Source organism: Felis catus, chromosome D4, assembly GCF_018350175.1.
Source record: "Felis catus isolate Fca126 chromosome D4, F.catus_Fca126_mat1.0, whole genome shotgun sequence".
In the NCBI taxonomy this organism is placed as follows: Eukaryota; Metazoa; Chordata; class Mammalia; order Carnivora; family Felidae; genus Felis; species Felis catus.
In genome coordinates this window covers 92,007,970-92,027,959 of record NC_058380.1, presented here as the reverse complement: position 1 = coordinate 92,027,959, position 19,990 = coordinate 92,007,970, and the positions used below count along the sequence as shown (strand labels likewise).

The 19,990-nt window shown below is 62.4% G+C and overlaps 1 protein-coding gene and 1 long non-coding RNA gene across 3 annotated transcripts; one reads left to right on the top strand and one right to left on the bottom strand.

Annotated features, from left to right (window-relative positions):
- Positions 1-12: 12 nt before the first annotated feature.
- Positions 13-11,532, top strand: LOC109493647. 2 transcript variants are annotated; one of them, XR_002147928.3, is made up of 3 exons: positions 14-932; positions 9,144-9,503; positions 9,765-11,532. It is a non-coding gene; the product is annotated as an uncharacterized LOC109493647 (long non-coding RNA). The 2 variants fall into 2 exon arrangements; XR_006589046.1 differs by having other exon boundaries at positions 13-932; positions 9,144-11,532.
- Positions 11,533-13,378: 1,846 nt separating this feature from the next.
- LOC111557569 (collagen alpha-1(I) chain-like) lies at positions 13,379-17,261 on the bottom strand. Its single transcript, XM_045042728.1, has 5 exons — positions 17,195-17,261; positions 17,051-17,129; positions 15,809-16,253; positions 15,508-15,665; positions 13,379-14,505 (listed from the first exon to the last, which is right to left on the bottom strand). Exons 1-5 carry the CDS (start codon positions 17,259-17,261, stop codon positions 14,268-14,270), a joined length of 987 nt encoding a protein of 328 aa, XP_044898663.1. The 3' UTR covers positions 13,379-14,267.
- Between the last annotated feature and the right edge of the window lie 2,729 nt (positions 17,262-19,990).

Genomic DNA, 19,990 nt, shown 5'->3' with positions numbered 1-19,990 from the left:
TGATGCTCTTTTTTTGAGCTTTTGTTTCCTTCATTGGTAAAGCCTGATTCACAAGAGTGTGAAGTATGATTTACAAGAGTAAAAGCAAGGTTGTTATCTTTCGACCTTCAGTGTCAGAACAAAGTTGTTATTTTTCAAGCGAAGCGTTAGCCCTACACTAATTTAACCCTTACAAGCTGTGTCCCCGCAGGCCCCCAGTGTCACAACCGCCACTGCCAGAGGCCCGCAGCCGGGCACCTCTCCACCCGTGCTGCCATGAGAGGGGCCCCGCGCCATGCCTGTGAGAACACGGGGCGTCCTGGAGTCCCTCGCACCGTGGGCCCGGTCTTCCCTTTATTCTGAATGAAGAAGTGGGGGGCGGGGGGAAGATCCAGCAAGTTTGGACGCTCAGATGGCCCAGGCCCCTGGATGGGGCGAGGGACGTGGTCCCCTTCTGGCTCAGGGCGAGGCCCCTGCCCCTGGGTGGGGTAGGAGCAGGGCCGTGGGCTGAGGTGGGGCTTTGGAGACACCCCCCAGAATGAGAGTGTGGAAGGCTGGAGTCTGGTTCTGTATTTCAACATGGAAAGCATTTTGGGGGCTGTTCTTGCAAGATACTGGCTGCCTCGCTTCTTGGGGTCTTTACACGACAGCTTTGGAGTGGCTGCCCAGGCGTCTGTCTGCAGTCTGTGGTTGCCCACCTCCCTCCCCTGAGACCCTGGAGGAGGTGGGTGCCCCCCACCCCGGCACCTTCCCCACCTGGCCCAGGTTGGGTCTCGAGACGCCTGCAGCTCCAAGAGCGAAGAGTGGGGTCCATGTCGTGAGACGAGGTGCTGCTTGTCGCCACGGGGAAAGGCCTTCGCCGGACGAACCCCTGGGCTGGGGTCCTTCCTGCTCGCCAGCGGCCGTGTTCTGACAGCTGGGCGCTGAGGACCCTCACCGTGCCCCCCGTTCAGGTGAGCCTTGGCCTTCCTGGCATTCTCAGCATTTCCCGAGTGGAAATTCAGGGGCTGAATAGGGTCTCCCTGAAATTCATGTCCATCCAGAACCTCAGAATGTGACTTTATTTGGGATAAGAGTCTTTGCAGATGTGATGAAGGTTAAGAATTGCCGTGAGGTCGTCCTGGACTAGGGTGGGCCCTGAATCCAAGGCCTGGTGTCCTCGTGGGGGACAGAGGGAGAGACACAGGCTCACAGGGAGGGATGAGCCACGTGAGGACAGAGGCGGAGATAGGAGGGACGCTGCCGCCACCAAGGCTGGGACAGCCAAGGGACAGGTTCTCCCCCGAGCCTCAGAAGGGATCAGTGCTGCTGACCCCTCGGGTTTAGCTCTCTGGCCTCCCGCCTGGGAGAGAGGACATTTCTCTGTTTTAAGCCCGGTGTGTGGTGCTGTGTGACGGTGGCCCCGGGGAGGCTAACCCGCCTGGCAGCTGTTACCTTGTCCCAGGTCGTGCTAGCGTGCCCCACACGTGGGCTCGCTGAGTCCTTTCTTGTTTTTATAGACGTGGAAATGAGGTGGGTCGGCCACTCAAAGTCACGCCATGAGTGACGGTGACAAGTCAGGCCCCCCACCGCTGTCCCTGCCTTGCTCCGGGGCTCAGCTGGTGACCTCTGTCCTCATTCTCAATCCCAGGCAGGCCTCCTGACCAGGCTGAGGTGCTTCTGAGACGCCCCCGGCCACCCTCAGCTCAGAGGCCCCTTGGGGAGGTCCCGGGCATCTCGCCCCTTCTCAGACGAGGGAGGGCACAGGTGCATTCCAGAAGTGGAGCCTTTATATGCAATTGCCCGGTCTCTGGGGGCCTCGCTGGGGCCCCCACGGTGAGTGCCCCTCCCGGGAAGGGTCCTTCCCGTCCAGGCTCTGGGCAGGGGGCCCGAGGCGGCAGCCGCACCTGGCGCTCCAACAAAGAGGCTCCCGAGATGCTAATCTTCTAAAACAAAAGCCGGTGTGGTGGTGGCTTCTAACTGGACAACCGGTTCTGGCGCCTCTGCCTCTGGCCTGGGACCAGAGGGTCACACGCTTGTGTTCTTTGCCCTCCAGGCAGGCGTGGGGTGGGTGTCTTCATCCTTGTCCCAGGGCCCAGGTGACCGCAGCCGACCGTGGCCGCTGGCCGTGCCCTTCCTGTGTGCGGTTTACGTCATGTGCCTCCCAGCCTCCGTGGAGGTCACGGGTGCAAAAGGGCCGGCGCCTGGGGCAGGTGGTCAGCCGGGGGCTGGCAGGGCTCTCCCGCAGGTGGTCCCCGGGGTTCTCCCGGCCCCCAGTGTCTGGGGTGAGCAGAACCCAGAGACCTCAGACGCCCCTCCCTCACCCCGCCCTGCAGGGCTGGAGACCAGCTGCCGAGGGTCACCTGCCGTCTGTCTGTGGGTGTGTTTTCCCCGCCCGGAGACGCATATGGGATGGGGCTTCCCACCCCCCACCTGCTGGCCATCCTCCCAGAAGTGTTTGACCTCGGGCATCGCTCTGGCCTTGCGAGGGGTGGGGGGAGGGTGTAGAGGCGCGTCAGGCGAAGAAAATGACCCTTCATTTCTCGCCGAGATGCGAAACGGCTCGCGTGGTTCGCCCAGCCGCTGAAACGGCTACCTGATGTGACGCTGGTGCCCCCCCCACACCCCCCACACCGGGTACCCGACGGGGCGGCCCCGACCCTGAACTCTGGAAGTGTAGGTTTTCCACCCACTCTGCATCCCTTAGCACTGCAATTTCATTTTGTCTCTTTTTGAAATTTGTAAGACTACATACAGGGTGCACTTTTTTGGGTCTAGCTTCTTTTTTTTTTTTTTTTTGGTGAAATAGCACATTTTTAAGATTTGTCCACATTGCTTTTGAAATGAATTTATTTTTTATTGTGATACAGTTTACATAATGTAACATTTACCACCATGACGATTACTATTTTTTTTAATGTTTATTTTTTATTTTTGAGAGAGAGAGTGTGAGCAGGGGAGGGGCAGAGAGAGAGGGAGACACAGAATCTGAAGCAGGCTCTAGGCTCAGCTGTCAGCACAGAGCCGGATGTGGGGCTCAAACCTATGAACTGTGAGATCATGACCTGAGCTGAAGTCGGACACTCAACGGACTGAGCCACCCAGGTGCCCCAGTCTGGGTTTTTTTTTTTTTTTTTTAAATTTATTTATTTATTTTGAGAGAGAAAAGCTCACGCTTGAGTGGGGAAGGAGCAGAGAGAGAGAGAATCCCGAGCAGGCTCCACGCTGTCGGCACAGAGCCCCACGTGGGGCTCGATCCCACGAACCGTGAGATCGTGACCTGAGCCAAAGTCAGACACTTAACCAACTGAGCCATGCAGACGCCCCCACCACCATAACCATTTAAAATGTGCGGTTCGGGGGCGCCTGGGTGGTGCAGTCGGTTAAGCGTCCGACTTCAGCCAGGTCACGATCTCGCGGTCCGTGAGTTCGAGCCCCGCGTCGGGCTCTGGGCTGATGGCTCAGAGCCTGGAGCCTGCTTCCGATTCTGTGTCTCCCTCTCTCTCTGCCCCTCCCCCGTTCATGCTCTGTCTCTCTCTGTCCCAAAAATAAATAAACGTTGAAAAAAAATTTTTAATGCGCGGTTCGGTGATGTTAAATGTACTCACAGGGTTGTGCGTACCACCGTCCGTCCCCAGAACTTCTTCCTCTTCCCAAACCAGAACTGTCCCCAGTAAACACGGACCCTCCCCTCCCCGGCCCCTGAAGCCCACCCGCCCTCACTGTGTCTCCGTGAAGATAACCTCTCTGGGCCCTTGTGTGCACGGAGTCCACAGGACTGGGCCTGTCGTGCACGGCTTACCTCACCGAGCACGATGGACGTAAAGCTCACGTATGTCGTGGCGTGTGCCAGGCTTTCCTTCCTTGTCATGGCTGAGTGACACTCCATGCCCTGTGACGCTTATGCAGTCATCCGGCCATGGGCGTTTGTGCCGTCTCTACCTTCTGGCCGCGCTCACTAGTGCTGCCGTGGGGACACCGCTGTGCAAGGACCTGCGTCCCGGCTTCCAGTCCGCCCCGGGTTGGCCTGAGGGGGGGGTTGCTGGACCACGTCGGAATTCTGCTTCATTTGGTGGGAGACTGCCACATTATCTGCCACAGCAGCCCCGCCCTTAGACATTCGTCCAGCAACAGGTGTCTGTGTGTCTGTCTGTCTGTGTCTGTGTCTCAGTGTGTGTGTCTGTGTGTGGCGTGTGTGATATAACAGCCACCTGCAGGCGTGTGAAGTCCTGGCTCGCGGCTGTGGTCTGCATCCCCTCGTGGTCAGTGGCAGGGGGCGTCCGTCTGTGCACTTGTTGGCCGTCCGTGTGTCTTCAGAGAAATGTCTATTCAGGTTCCTCGTTTTGTGTGAATAGTGTTTTTGTCCTTGAGTTGTAAAAGCCCTTTGTAATTTCTGAATATTAATCCCTGAGCAGATACAGGATTGAAAATACCTGCCCCATTCTGCAGTTTGCCTTTGCACGTTTCACAGTGTCCTTTGATGTACCAAAGTTTTTAATGTTGATGGGGCCCAATTTATCTGTTTTCCCTTCCTTGCCCATGCTTTCGGTGTCTGGTCCAAGAAGTCATGGCCAGACCCGAAGTTTGGAAGCTCTTCTGTGTCTTTTCTAAGGGATCCCTGGTTCTGGCTGTTGGGTTTGATCCACGCCAAGCTAGCTTCTGTATATGGTGTGAGGTAAGGGTCCACCTGTTCTGTTGCCGGCAGAGGTCATTGCCCCAGCACCGTCTGTGGAGAAGACTGTCCCTTCCCGCTGGGTGGTCCTGGCACCCTTGTCAAAGCTGTGTGGCCACATGTGAGAGGGCTCGCCTCGTCTCCAGGCCATTCTCTCCCCTGGTCTGTACGTCTGTAGCTTTGTAGTAAGGTTTGAAATGAGGAAATGCAAGCCGTCGGCTTTGTTCTTCTTTTCCAAGATTGCTTTGGCATTGAGGTGCCCTTGAGAGCCCGTATGCATTTTACGACGGGCTTTCCTGTTTCTGCAAACAAAAAGCAAACAAGCAAAAAAAGTGCACTGGGATTTTGAAAGAGGTTGAATTGAATCTGTAGATTGCTTTGGATAGTACTGATATTTGAATGATATTGAGCCTCCCAATCCATGAACATGGGATGTGTTCTCATCTATTTGTGTCTTATGTTTGGTGGTTTTCAGTGGATCAGTCTTCTGCCTCCGTGGTTTAGTGTGTTCCTAAATATTTTGCTCTTTGTGATGCTGTTGTAGTGAAATTGTTGCCATGACTTCTTTCAAGTTGTTTGCTGTTCGTGTACAGAAACACAACTGAGGCTTGCATGTTGATTTTCTATCCTGTAACTGCCAGACGCGTTTTTTATTCTGTTTTATGTGCAGTCTTTAAGGCTTTCTGTATATAAATTCATGCCATCTGCAGACAGATACTTTTCCTCTCTGCATAGAGTTGTGCTGGCTTAGTCCCTGCCGTAGAGCGTCCTCTGTGGGGCCGTCCGTCCGTCTGTCCATCCTATCAGCGGACATTCAGGTTCCCTCTGGCTTTTCGCGACTACCTGTGCAAGTCCTTTGGTACCTCATAATTCCACTTATTTAGGGGCTAAATACAGAATCGTACTAAATGCTGAACAAACATTTAGTTTGTTCAGTACTAAACACTGAATGAAAAGCTAAATATGTGATGAAATATTTAGGAGCAGAATCGCTGGGTCACGAGCAGATGTCCCTCCAGTGTTACTAAAAACCCCGCAAAGCCCCCGAAGGAGCTGTGCCGCTTTGCACGCCCCCCGACCACACTGGTTTCACGTGGTCGCCGGCATTGCACGAGTCAGCCCTTAATTTAGCTGTTCCAGTGGGTGCGAAGCCACGGGCCACGTCGGCGGCGTGGCGCATCCCTGGTGACTAATGATGTGCGCGCCTTTCCGTGGACCTGTCGGCCACTCACACGCGTGTCTTTTCTTGTGAAGTGTCTGTTCCCATTTGCTGCCGGTTTTTAATTGGGTTGTTTGCTTCTTGCCGTTGGTTCGTTGTCCTTCATGATCCTGCACATGAGCCCCTTGGCGGGTATACGTAACGTGAAGGTTTTTTCCTTAAAGTGCAGTCTAACTGATCATCTGGTGGAAAAACGGTAACGCAGAATTTATTAGCAACGAAAGAGAAAAGGAGGTCCCATCCCATGGTTCAGATGCTCTGCAACGTCCTGAGGCTGCTACGTTACGGCCCAAACGTGGAGCGTCCGCCTGGATGCTCCGGGCCCCTGAGGGGCAGGGGTTGTGTATGGAGTGTTGAGGGCGGCGCATCGTGGACACACGCTGGCTCATTTCTCTTCAAACCCGCATCCGCACCGGCTCAGGGCCCCATCGGCCGCTGTGCGAGGCCCGCGGAGAGGCTAGGCCCCCGTGTGCCCGTGACCTTGTGCACAGCAGCGGTACATCGAGCATCTCTGGGGGGCGGGGTGTTCCCGGATCGCCCGGCGGGCTCTAAACACAACTATAACTACAAGGGTCTTCGTAGTGGGGAGCCAGCAGGATATCTGCCACAGAACGAAGACCGCGTGTGTGGAGAGACCAGAAGATGCTTCGAAGCCCGGAAGGCGGCTCTAGAGGCAGGTAAGGGAGCAGGTCCTCCCGAGGGGGACTGTGGTCCTGCTGGTGCCTTGCTTGCGGCCCAGGGAGACTGATCTCAGACTTCTGAGTCCCAGAGCCGGAAGAGGCCCGTTTGTGCTGGGCAGAGATGCCCTGAGTCGGAGAGGCCGGGGGTCGCCAGGTGAACGCGGAGCCCGCGGCCTCCACCGCCCAGAACCCTCCAGCCAGAGGTGGGAACGTCTGCCCAGGCCCGGCCTGTGCCCGCCCCAGCCCCTCTGAGGCTCCTGGTCCCCACCCCCGCCTCCTTGCCCGCTGGTCCCGGTCCCCACCCCCACCCCACACTTGCCCGGGGCCCAAGCCATCCCCTGGGTGTCTGCAGCCGGCAGCCGGCACCCAGCCTGCACACCCTTATTTCAGGGAGAAGTCTTCCTTTTCTGGGTCACAGAGCCCTTTGTGGACAGAGAGGAGGCAAATGGCCCCTCACCGAGAAGCACGCCGGGTTGTGAAATGCAGCTCTGGCTGGCGGTCTCAGGGGCTCCTCGAAGCCTGCCGGGGACCGTGGGTGCCCGGCTTCAGGCCAGCCGGTGCGGCAGACCCGTCCGAGGACGCTTCCTCCGCCCGGAGCTCCCCCGGGGCAGTTCGGCGTCCGTTCTGAGCTTGTCCGCACCAGTGGGGAGGGCGGCGATGTTTTCATGTCGAGGAGCAGCGGCCGCGCCCTGTCCCCTGCGCGGCACCACCGGGCAGGGCTCTGCTGGGGACGCCAAGACCCGGGTGTCTTTGTTTGTGTTCCAAGCAGGTGGTGTTCCCCGCTCCGGGCGGCTGGCGGCCACGCAGGGAAACAGAGGCAGGGAGCTCTCAGACCTGTGGTGTGGGCGGGGCTGTGGGGGTGGGGCAGGGGCTGGGGACGCGGGCACGGGGAGGGGGGCTGACACTGCCGGGCTGGCATTGGGGTGGGGCGGGCCGGGCCTGTGCCCGGCCGCAGATCACGGACCAGCCACCCTTTCACTCTCCTCTGACCACGTCCACAGAAGCGGGCTGGTGTTTGCCGGGGAGCAGGTGAGTCTCACACCCACCCACCCTGGATAACCGCCACGGTTTGGGGGCTGGGTCCCGCCTGCTTTTCCACTGTGGCCCACGCGGCACCTGGCCTGGCGTCCTTGCGAGACAGCGAAGTGAGTGCGTCGAGGGAGGGGAGTTGGCAGACGGCCCCGGGGGGTCCAGCGTCCCCCACGCTTGGTGATGTTCCTGGGCGTGCGAGCCCACCCGACCTCCTCTGTCCTCGGCCTCTGCCTGCCATCGGAAGGAGACCGGGAGGACAGCCCCCGCCGTGTCCTGTTTCTCAAGCTCTGCTCACAGCCCGTGGTGCCGAGGAGTCGTGACAAAGGATAAAAATGATCATCGATACAGAGTGACCGGCTGCGTCTCAGTTTCGCTTTGGTTTCACGTTTGTCTAGGGATGCCTTTCTCCCACGGGCGTCCTTGTGCCCTTGTGTGTTGGTGCGGCCGCTGGCCCTCCTCCCGCCCCGTCCTTCCTTGCCCTGGGCGTCGCGTCTCCCTGACTGCCGGCGTGGGCCGCCTGGGGCTCTGGCGCAGCTCAGAGGGTTCTGGGCCTGGCCCTTCGCGCCTCGCCGCGGACTGTCCTGGCTTCCCTGGCTTCCGCTCGCCCGTGCCTTCTCAGGCGATGGTGCGCGTGTTGGGATCACCTCGGCTTCTCTGAGAGGAGACGATTCTGGAGGACCGGCTCCCCTCTCGGGTGGGGCTTCTGGTTCTGAGAACGTGTGCGTCTGACGCAACGGCTGTTGTCACGTGGTCCTGAGTTCTGAATGTTGTAAATAGCTGTTGCGTTTTCCTTCATTTTTGCCCCTCTGGTGGCTGGCTGAAAAGTGGCCTGCCTCATTGCTCCAATTCCCACGTCTCTGCTGCCCAGCTTAAGCAGAGCTGCGTATCTTTATCGGCCATTTGAAGTTTTTCTTTGGTGGATCGCTTCTTCGTACTCTTCGTGCCTTGCTAGCTCTGGGAGCTGGCCCGGTGTGTGGACCCAGAGCAGCGCCCTTAGGGAGGACTTCGTCTTGCCCGGGAAGCCCCCCTTCAGAGCTGTGGGGCAGAGGGACCGCCCGGATCACTCAACCTGCCAGCGCGTCCCCCGGGCGCCCCCCGCAGGGGGGGGGGCGGGCAGCCTGTGCCGTGGGCTCCCGGCGGTTGCCCCAGGGTCCCAGCACAGGAGAATGGCCTCACCTTCTACCGGGGACCGCTCCCTCCTTGTGCAGCTTCGGGCAGGACCCCCAGGTGGCCTGTTGGCCCCACTCCTACCCGCGGGTTGGACTTAGGAGCTTGCCCTCGTCCTCGCTCATGCGGGGGGTCCTGGGAGTGCTGGGCCGTTAACTTTCTGACCTGCTCCAGATTTCTCCTCTCCCCTGAGGAGAAGAACCCCCAGCTCCCACCCCTGGCACCTGCACTGTGACGGGGGCCCCAGTTGCACCCTGGGGTATCTCAGGGTGTTTGGGGGATTGGGGTGCAGTGACATCACTGGGAGGAGGCACAGGACAGACGTTGCGGCCGGTGGTGTGGACCCAGGTGGGGCCTGTGTCCCTACCCCCCACCCACTAACCACTTTCTCATGAAGACCACCGTCTCTTCTTAGACACCGGGCTTTGGGTGAAGCTGCCCCCACCCCTGACTCTCGAGGACGCCCAACTCCGGCCTGGCCACTGACAAGAAGCAAGAGCGTCACCTGTCTCCACTTGGAGGTGAACACAGGAGGGGCTGGGACCCGGGCAGGCCCTCAGGCCGCAGTGCAGAGGCCTCTGCAGGGCTTTGCAGAGGCGTGAGGTCGCTTCGCTGCATCTCGAGGAAGGAGGAGGTGGTCTGCCGGCAGCCATGGTGGAGCCCAAGAATGGAGAAAACAAGGAGAGAAAGGAGAGGCAAGAGGCGGAGGAAGATGGCCTTTCTGCCCCTGGATACAGCCATGCCTGCAAGCAGCCTACCCAAGCGCCTTTCATGTGTAAGAGCCAACACATCCCATTCACTGCTAGAGCTGTACGTGTGTGCGTAAGATTTTCTGTCATTTCAAGCCAAGAGACTCCTAATGGACGTGCGTCTGCGCATTTGAAAGAGTGAAAACGTGATGACCGTGTGCCTCGTCCCTTGGCGATATGACTGAGTTCTGTGGTCACTCAGCTTTGGGGAGGGCTCTGACCCCTTCTGCTCAAGTGCTCCGATTGGGGGGTGGCGTTTTCATCTTTTCCTTTGCTCGTTTCTGCAGCCCCAGAAGAAATTTTGACCCACCAGACAGTCATCTCTAGAAGGAATATCCTTTATTGTGCAAGGAGGGGCCACAGTGCGGGGGTGGGGCGAAGCGTGTAGCAGGGGGGCCTGCGCGGTGGGGACAGGCTGCGCAGGGCCGCACACGGACGCGCAGGTGGGTGTTCTCGGCAGAATCCCTGGAGGGTTTGCAGACGGGGAGGGGGGCTGAGCACCCCGAACCTCCAAGTCTAAGTCCCTGTGTACCCGAGACCCCACTTCTTGGCTCTCTGCCCATGGGGGCAGAGATCAGGGAAGGGACAGCACAGGAGGTGGGGGCAGGTCTGGGCTCTGAAAGGCAGCCCAGGGGTCAGGGGAGGGGCTCCGTCCACCTCCCGGGCCCCTCTGTGTAACTCAGGCCCTGGAGAAGCCCAGCGGGGCCCAGCTGCAGGGAGGCGCTGCCCACCTGTTTGGGGCCGATGGCCCCAGTCTCTGAAATTCTCACGGCGATCTGAGGGGACACAGTGACCTGGAATGAGCCCCCGCCCGCCCCCGGCCCACCTGTGGCCACTGGGCGGCCGCTGAACCAAGGGGCCCTGAGGGTGTGGGAGAGGAACAGGCCTTACTGTGAGGGCCCAGAACCACCCTCTGCTTTCTTGGGCGGGCCGAGGCCTTCACAGACGGACTCGAATCCCCGCAGGAACTTGGGGTGTGTGATGGGGTCCCAGACTGCGGGGGAACAGGCATAGGTCCTGCCTGGTGCCGTGCGGAGGGTGGGGGCAGGGCACAGGGGCAGGCCTCAGGCAGGGCTCGGGGGGCACCGGGGGCCGTGGGGCTGTCAGGGTGCCTTGCTCTTGGGATGGAGAGGAGTGTCTGTGTCTTGGTGAGAAATGTGGCTGATGTGGGAGAAGAGACTCCCTCTTCCCTTGGGATGAGATGGGAGGAGGTGACCGTCTCCTCTTCCCAGCGCCCTAAATAGCGTGGAGGTTGAATCGTGGTCACGGGACTGTCCTGGCGAGAGGGCCACGGGGAATGAGTGTGTGCGGGTGTGCGGGGCCCAGGGGCTGCGGGCGGGGAGGCTCGGTGGGAGGGTGGCCGGGGCCGGAGCCTTCAGCCAGCATCTGGCCCCTGACCTCCCTCTCCTGCTGGGTGGGCAACAGGCCCCGCCCCCCAGGGGCTGTGTAGACGCCTGGCTCGAGAGACTCCTTTCCCGCAGGGGACCACACGTACCCAGCAGGTTGGCCATCAGGCTGGTCGCACTCTTGGAACGGTTGGTCACATAGAGAATCACGTAGTCCTTGGGTTTCACCTTGACCAGGTAGAGATCGTCGTTTCTTCCAGAAACTGTGGAGGATGCTGGGGCTGATACAGGCTGGGAGATGGGTGGCCGCCCAGTGGGGAGACTACAGGCCCACTTTCTGTGCGTGCGGGCGGTGCCTCCCGTCCTGCCCCGCCTCGTGGGGACAGGGGCTCTGCCCCCCTGAGAGTAGCTGCCAGCCGCCAGGCTGGCCGGGGGCCTGAGTCCTGGTGCCCACCCATCCCTCAGGCACAGAGCTGCAGGGTCCTTGCCACATGGCTCTAAACCCAAGAGCCAAACCTTGGGGCTGTGCCCTTGGGGGGCCCATTGTCTGCACACGGTACACTTGAATTGGTTTTTCTGATCGGTCTTGACTGTAGTGACAGGAGACTTGCCTGCACTGGCCTTCTTCCCTGCAGTCAAAGGGGGTGGGGTTACTCTGTCCACCTGCCCTTTTTAATTTCTTTATAAATTTTATTTATTTATTTACCTACTTACTTGATGTTTATTTATTTATTTTGAGAGAGAGAGAGAGAGAGAGAGAGCGCGCATGCAGAGGAGGGGCAGAGAGAGGGGGCGGGGGGAGAGAGAGAATCCCAAGCAGGCTCCGCTCTGTCAGAGCAGAGCCAGATGTGGGGCTCGAACTCAGGAACCATGAGATCACGACCCAAGCCAAAATCAAGAGTCGGGCACCTAACTGACTGAGCCCCATCATGTTTTAAATGGAAGTATGATTTTCCCACAGTGGCAGTCACTGTTCTCCGTGTGGGGTTCTAGGAATTTGACAAACGCGTCAATCGATCCTCTTGAGGGTGGCCTCGGTCCTCCTTGCTCCTGGACTGCATTTCCAGGTCTGGCCCCCTCCGATGCCTGGACGCTGAGTCAACGGCGGCAGCTGAGGGGGCGCTCCAGTGACGGCAGCCCTGCTGGGGACCCCGTGCCGAGAGGGGGCAGGATGGTGGCCGAGGCCACGCAGCAGTGATGGGGTCTGCAGTCAGACCCCTGAGGCTTGTCCCGCGGAGCAAAGCGCCCCCGTCCCCTCCCTGGGCCCGGCCCGGTCCCCCCACTCTGCCGCCACGCCCTGCGCGCACGGTACGAGGCTCTCCCCGTGTAGGTTGCCGTGCCTCGTTCTCACGGTTGCTGAAAAGCCTGAAGTCCCCGCCGGGCCAGATCAGAGCCGAGTGGTCAGAGGCCATGACCGGGGTGTACCAGCTCCCGTACGGCCGCGGGGCAGAGAGAGGGTGCGGGGAGGCCTGGACCGCACCCTCCTCCGGCGCCCTCTCGGTGCCCCGTGTGTGCTCATGCGCGCCCAGGAATGCCCCGTGACGCTGCCGGGGCCGGCGGACCCAAGGACAGTCCCCGTGTGCTGCACTGGCCCCTTCTCGGGCCAGCGGACCAGCGGGCGTGTGTGCTCAGGAAGGAGGAGCGTCCAGGCTCCCCTGCCCAGCCCTTGCCCCCTCTGCCCCGGGGGATGCTTCACTCCCTTCTGGACCGAACTCGGGGCTCCTTCCGAGACCGTGGTGGGGGCTGCAGCCCCAAACCCGCCTGTGGGCTTCCCCCACAGGCCCCCACCCCCACCCCGTGGACTCGCCCTAAGGTTCATTTACAAGTCCCCCAAAGCGGTGCCTCGGCTCTGGCCCCGTGTCCCGGCCCGGGTCTGCGTGCGGTCAGCCAAGGGCAGTGGCGCCCGTTGGCGGTGGACGGGGCTGACGAGGGGGCTGTGGTGTGAGCGCCTCCCAGCCCTGCTTCCTGTGCTCAGACTCAGATGGGGGAGTGTCTGGCTGCCTGGGGCCTGGAGTCCTGCTCCCTGGAGGAACCCTGAGAAGGCCTGGGACACGAGGCCTCCGCCTCAGCCAGGGGCAGGCCACCCACCATCCGTGACGCTCACTCCAGCCCCCTCCCCCCCCCCAGGAGCGCCGGCCCCCGTATCCTTTGCTGTCTCACCTTTGACAGGTCCTTCTGGGACCCCCTCATGGCTCTTCTCCTGAGCCCTCAGGCCACACGCCTGCACCAGCCCCACAGTCAGCAGCAGGAAGCGCGTCTCCACTGCACTGTCTGTCTGGGTTTGGTGACAGCTGGGGACTCGCGGGCTCTGGTCCTGTCTACACAGCTGGGCCCCGCGGCCCATCTATACAGCTGCATGGTTGGGGGTGAGGTCACACGGCAAGGGCTCTGCCCTGTCCCCGCAGGCCGGCGGGGACTCTTCACGCTAATGTCTTAACCTTGATCTTTTTTTTTTTTAATTTTTTTTTAACGTTTTTATTTATTTTTGAGACAGGGAGAGACAGAACATGAACAGGGGAGGGTCAGAGAGGGGGAGACACAGAATCTGAAACAGGCTCCAGGCTCTGAGCTGTCAGCACAGAGCCCGACGCGGGGCTCGAACTCACGGACCGCAAGATCATGACCTGAGCTGAAGTCGGCCGCTCAACTGACTGAGCCACCCAGGTGCCCCTTAACCTTGATCTTGACGTCGGTGAGCTCTTGTGCATTCTCTGTGGCTTTGGCACCAAAAATGTCATGTTCCCCCGCAACCAGTCTCCAAAACTGAGTCCTCACTCTCAGAAGCTCAGAACGTGACCTGACTTGGGAACGAGGTCTTCGAAGATGTCCTGGAGATGGGGCCATGCTGGCCACGGGCGGGCCAGGTGTCCTTGCAGGCAGAGGGGAGGTGATGCGTCTGTAAGCCCAGGACACCCCGGATCGCCCGCCTCCCCAGAGGCTCGGGGAGGCGGGGATGGGTCCTCCAGGAGGGCGGCCAGGGCCGCAAGAACACGCCTCTGATGCGCTAAGCCGCCCGGCCCGTGGGAGCTCGGTTCGGCCACGCCGGACCTGAGCCCAGAGGGGACAGCGGGGCCACACGTGGAGCGGGAGTGGCCGCAGAGGCTGGGCCGCAGCGCAGCGCTGACCCCACACGACCCGGCGGAGCGGACGGGCCCCTCCGCGGGCGCCACCACACGCGTGGAGGGGAGCCCACCCGAGCCCACGCGCTCCTCGTGGCCAGGTCTCCCGCTCGTGGTGCGTATCGGCGGTGCTGGCAGAGAGTTGTAGGCTCGCTCAGCCTTCGTGAATTCCCGGAACCGTGGCTGCTCACTTCCTTGCTTGAGCCACATACGTCCAGCGCCCGTGTGACCCCAGGAGGCCCCGCAGGAGACCCCGCGGGAATGGCGGGGACCGGACGCTGCCCCTGCAGTTTGGGTCAGAGAAGTCAGGACACTTTGGGGCCCCTTACAAATGCCAAGATCCACGGAGGAAAGGATATGGTTTGTTTGCCAGGACAGAAAGGTCCGCTCCTTCCCTGTGGGCCAGGCTGGGTGCACATTCTGTCCGCAGCAGAGAGATGAGCGGGGCACACACGCAGATTCGGGGCTCCCCCTCCTTTCTGGGACTCCCCTGCCCTGGCCAGTTCCCCAGGCTGCCTCCAACGTTGTTCTCTGGGTCCTCCAGCCGGTAAGATCGAAGGTTTCTGTGTGAGTGTTAGCCACCCAGCCTCAGTTGGATGGGGCCTGTGCTCAGGCAGAAAGCTCGGGGGGAGGGGGAGAGGAGAAGGGGGGGGAGAGGGAGGGAAGGGGGAAAGGGAGGGAGAGGGGAGGGGGAGGGGAGAGGAAAGGGGGAGAGGGAGAGGGGGAGGGAGAGAGTCAGGGAGAGGAAGAGAGGGAGAGGTGGAGGGGGAGAGGAGGAGGGAGAAAGGGAGGGGAGGAGTAGGGGGAGAGGGAGAGGAGGAGGGAGGGGGAGGGGGAAAGGGAGAGGAGGGAGAGAGGGGAGGGAGAGGAGGGAGAGAGTGGAGGAAGAGAGGGAGAGGTGAAGGGAGAAAGGGAGGGGAGGAGTAGGGGAAGGGGAGAGGGAGGGGAAGGGGGAGGGAAGGGGGGAGAGGAGGAGGAGGAGGGAGGGGGAGGCAGAGAGGGGGAGGGAGGGAGAGGGGAAGGAAAGGAGGGGGAGGGGGAGGGAAAGGAGGAGGGAGAGAGGGAAGGGGAGGGAGGGAGAGGGAAAGGGGGAAGAAGAGGGGGAGGGGAGAGGGGAGGAAGAGGGGGGAGAGGGGGAGGGAAAGGAGGAAGGAGAGAGGGAAGGGGAGGGGGAGGAAGAGGGGGGAGGGGGAGGGGGAGGGGGGAGAGAAAGGGAGAGAGGGGAGGAGGAGGGAGGGAGAGGGAGAGAGGGAGGGAAAGGGAGGGAGAGGGGGAGGAAGGGGGGAGGAAGAGAGGGGGAGGGAGGAGGGAAGGGGAGAGGGAAGGGGAGGGAGGGAGAAGGGGAGGGAGAGAGGGAAGGGGAGGGAGGGAGAGGGGGAGGGAGAGAGGGGAAGGAAGAGGGGGGAGGGGAGAGGGAGGGAAAGGAGGAGGGAAAGAGGGAAGGGGACGGGGAGGGAGAGGGAGGGGGGAAGAGGGGGAGAGGGAGGGGAGGGAGAGGGAAAGGGAGAGAGGGAGGAGGAGGGAGGGAGAGAGGGGGAGGGGGAGGAGGGACAATGGCAGCTCACCCGGGGCTGCTGCTTCCAGTGTCAGCTGTGTCCCGTTCCGCCGTCTCGTGGTCCCTCTCCTGTCCCCTCTCCTGTCCCTTCAGATGGCCGTTCGTCTCTTCCCTGGCTCGTCGGCTCGTTTCCCTCTCCACGCGCCCCGTTGCCGCCGCTCCGCGTCGCTGGAAGCAGAACGCAGACCCACGGTTTAGGGGGACGTGGTAGCCGGCGGGTGCGGAGGACACACGGGGTGGCCCGCTGGGGGGTCGGCTGGGGGCTCTGGGCGTGGGACCCGGGGGTGATTCGGAGCCGTCGGCCCGAGCACCTGGACGGTAGGAGGCCGGCCGCAGCCAGGAGTCCGTCCCGGACGCCCCGAGCGGAAGGGGCGCTGTGCGTGGAGAAGGCTCCAGCAGCCTGGGCCTGGGTCGCAGCACCAGGTCGCGCAGGAGGCCCCGGAGAAGCCAGTGCGGGGCTTGGGTCTCAGGGCGCCCCGGGGAGGAGAGTGGAGCGCCACAGCCCCCTCGTGGGGCTGTGGGAGAGAGAGGGGGAGCCAGACCCCTCCGCCTCCCCACGGCTCAGGTGGCCCCTGACCCCCTGCCAACCCCAGTGACCGGGGTTGGGAGGAGTCACGGGCAGGCCCCGCCCAGCCTGGCCCTGCTCTGGAGCCCGGGGAACCTGCTGGCCCGCCCCCCTCCTCCTCCTGCTGGAAGGCGGGCGCCCCTGAGTTCGGGCCCTCTGGGGGCAGTCGTGAGAGACAGACCGGCGGTGGCCTGTGTCAGGGAAGGCTGTGCCACCAGAAGTGTCCTGGGTTCACGCCCTGGCGCACCCAGCAGCCCCCGGCCTCATTTTGGGCCAGGGGTGGGGGGGGGGCGGGGTCTGAGCCGTGCAGCCAGGAGCCGGTGGTCCGGGGGCCCCCCCAGGGTCCCTCTAGATGGTAGTGCTGATTGGACCTGCCACCGCGCTGACTTGGATCGATGACCAAGTGCCACGAGCCTGGCTGCCGGGGGCGGGGGCCACCCAGAAGGACCTGGAGCCTCTTGTCTGAGGACAGAAGGGAGCGGGGAGCGTCCCCAGGCCCGTGCCGCCGGCCGTGGGTCTGCTCACTGGACACCGAGCTCGGTTTCCTCCCGAGGCTGGAGCCAAGTGTGCCCAGGGCAGCTCCAGTCGCGCGCGCGCGTGTCCCCGGCCGGGCTCAGAGGGGCCCCTCGCCGTGGCCTCCCTGCCCGAGGCCTCGCAGTGCCCCGGTTAAACCCCAGCGTCAGGCAGAGCAGGACTTGGAGCACGCACGGCCCGCTGTCAGGGCGTCCGTGCTGTCGCCTGCGAATCTGCCCTGGGTCCCAGGGGCCTGAGCCCTGAACTCCTTCCCGTCCGTCATCCCCACGTGCCCCGAGGGACCCTCCCACACAAGGGTCCGTGTCTGTCGTCTTTCTCTTCTGGGCCCAGCTTGGCTGCACCTGTCAGCCGGCCCTCAGCCCAAGGGCTTTCAGGTGGCCCCCACCAGCCCTCCGGGGGGACCGGTGCCGCATGCGAGACCACCCACCCTCGTTCGCCAGACCCTTCGCGTTACCTTCCGGGGCCTGTGATGGGCGTGGGGCTGGCAACGTGGACGACGAGGAGGCCACATACGTGCCTCTGGGGACTTGGGTCTGTGGGTGAGGTGGACGGACCAGGGTTAATGCCTCTGCCCACCCTTCTCCCTGTGTCCCCTGACCCTGCCGTGCAGGACCTCTGCGGCAGGGCTCCTCTCCGGCCCCTCCCACCTGGCCCCTGCTGGCCATGTTCACTCTGGAAGCTGAGCTAGACCTTGCTCACAAAACTGAATTCAGTGGTTGCAGGTCGACCTCGGGGAGCAAGTTATCGAGAGGCTGTGGCCGGGCCTATGGCTTGGGGGCTGTGGGTCCTGCGTTCGGCTGACCGGGATCCTGACAACGCGGCCTCTGCTGGTGGGCGTTGCTGGGGGACTGTGAATACTGGGGGCCAGGGGACAAAGGTGTTGTCCTTGACCAGACTCTAGGCAGCTGCTCTGAGCCGTTTCCCAGCTGGGCCTCAACCTTGGCCTCTACAGACATGAACAAGCACCGAGAGGCCCCGCCCCTGGGGGACCCCAGCCCCCAAGCGCCTGTCTGGCCGTGTGTCCTGGCCAGCACCCCAGATGTCCCCAAGGGCCAGGTGACAGGGAGGGAGAGGTCCCAGCGCCCCCCCCCCCCCGGGGAGGTGCGCATCCGTGTGTCAGAGCTACGGGGACCTGCCTGGGACTCTGCCTCCAACGTGGCCGTGAGAGGTTTGCCACGGGGGAAGGTGGTGCTCACAGACATCTGGGCTCTAACCCGAGGCGGCCCTGCCCATCCCAATGCTCTTTATAGGATGTCCATCTGGAAACTTCCCTGTGGCCTCTGGGCGCAGTAGACCGCTTTCCCGACTCTGCCCGTGGGTTTGCCGCACGTTTGCACAGCCCAGGGGGGCTCGGCCGTCCGCACTGTGGCCCCCCGGGTCCGTCTTCCGTGTGTGCCGTCCGCCCAGCCTGGCCCTGGTCCCCACAGCCCGGCGTTTGCCGGGAGCGCTGAGCGGGGGCCAGTGCCATCCGCCACCGCCTCCAGCTCCCGCCCTACCTGCTCAGCGGCGCGCTGACCTCTCTGGACGGCCCCACGTGGCAGCCGTGGCTCACTGAGGGAGGGGGTGATTCCAGGCACCTTCCTTGGGAACACCTGAAAAACTCCAGGCTCGGGAGGGCTTCAAAAGCAGGATATCAGGCCGCTGGAGGTGCCTGAGGTCACGGGCCAGTGTCCCCCCCCCCCCCCCCCCCCCCCCCCCCCCCCCCCGTGGCAGGGGCTCAGGGAGGCGTGGCCTGAGCTGCAGGTCCCAGCAGGGACTCCTACTCGAGCCATCCCAGCCCTGCAGCCAGGGGAGGGTCTGGCTGCTGCGTGAGGGAGCGGTGCCAGGCCTGGGGGTGGCATGATTGGTACAGGATGGGGACCTTTGCTCCGGTGAGCTGTCCCCGCCCGCCCTCTCCCATCCCCCAAACAAGCACCTGATTCAGTTGGACAGAACCGGCCGTCTCTTCGCCTAGCGTGGGAGGTTACCTGTTCGCCGGATGTTACTTGTTCCAAAACCCCCTTTGTCCTGGACGTGCGCGTGTTGACCTGTCAGGTCCGTGTCTGGCCCTCCTCCCTGGCCCTCTTTCCAGCAGAAGCGTCCCCAGTCCAGACCCAGCAGCCCACACGAGGCTCTGTTCCTGGAAAGGAAAGAGTGAGCGTTCGATGGGCTGCCCGCCTGGCTCGGGGTCTCCTCTGCCCTCAGCCTCACCCGAGCAGGGACCGGGGTCCCCGTGCCCAGCGTCCCCTCTGCCGGGGCCTCCACCCCTCCCGGGTCTCTGGGGAAGCAGGAATGAGACGGTGGGTCCTCATTATGCACATCAGTGCTCTGGATAAAACCCACCAGGAGACCGACCTCCTGCCTTCTCTCCTCCGAAGCCGAGAGAGGAGGATGCAGCCTTCCGGAAAATCGTGGGGGCAATCAAAGTTGAAAGAAGACCGCTCCGTGCCTGCAAGCTCTGCCCACCCCGTGCACCACTGTGGGGCGGGAGGGGGGGGCAGCCCTTCCTTCCTGTCCTCCCCCGGCAGGGCCGTGCGGTCTGACCCCTCTGTCCTTAGGACGCAGGACCGTGGAGCTGTCCTGGGGCTTCCCATGCACACGCTGGGCTGGCACAGGCTGCTCCAGTGGGGATCCGTGCCGCCGTGGGGAGCGGTGTCCCGGGGCACCCTGCTGGTGTCCTGACCGATGCCACTGGGCGCCCCGCCCCGCCTTGGCTCTGCAGCCAGCCGCTAGAAGCGCGACGGGACCGGTGCGGTCGACGGGCAGGTGTCGTCATGGTTACGGACGGCCTTTCCCTGGAAGTAAAGTCGTTTTGGGTCAAGCACGTTCCCCTTAGCATCACACTGGCATTCTGGGGGTGACAGGGTGACTTTTCTACTTACCCTCCTGGAACAAGCCTGCTTCATTTTGATCATGCCAGACTCACCCCTCAGGTCCCACTCACTCACTGCAGGTGGACCTCAGCTGCCCCAAATCCTGTGGCGATGACGGTCTGTTGGTGGTTCCTTCATGCCCCACAGAGTCCTGCTTTCCCCCGACCCCGAGACCATGGGCCCGGCTTCCCTGCCCACCGCGCCTGGGCTCTGTGCTCCTCTGGACCTTCTTCTGGGGTGGGCGGGGCTCCGTGGTGGCCCTGGGGTCTCTTCAAGCCCTATTATCTGCCACGTCCTAGCATCCATCCCGGGAAGCCCCCGTTCTGATCCCCAAATGCGACTTCCCACGTGAGCGGGCAGCTTCCTCCTCCTCCAGGCCCCGCAGGCTGGACTGAGGTTCTGGGCAAGGAGCCGGAAGGCCGGGCGAGCCGTGGGAGGGTTGGGTGCGTCTGGCGCCTTTGAAAGGGGCACAAAGCTCTCCCGTCAGCCGCCTGGAGCGCCTGAGCCCTGGTCCTAAAGCAGCCGACTCAGCTGTTATGAAC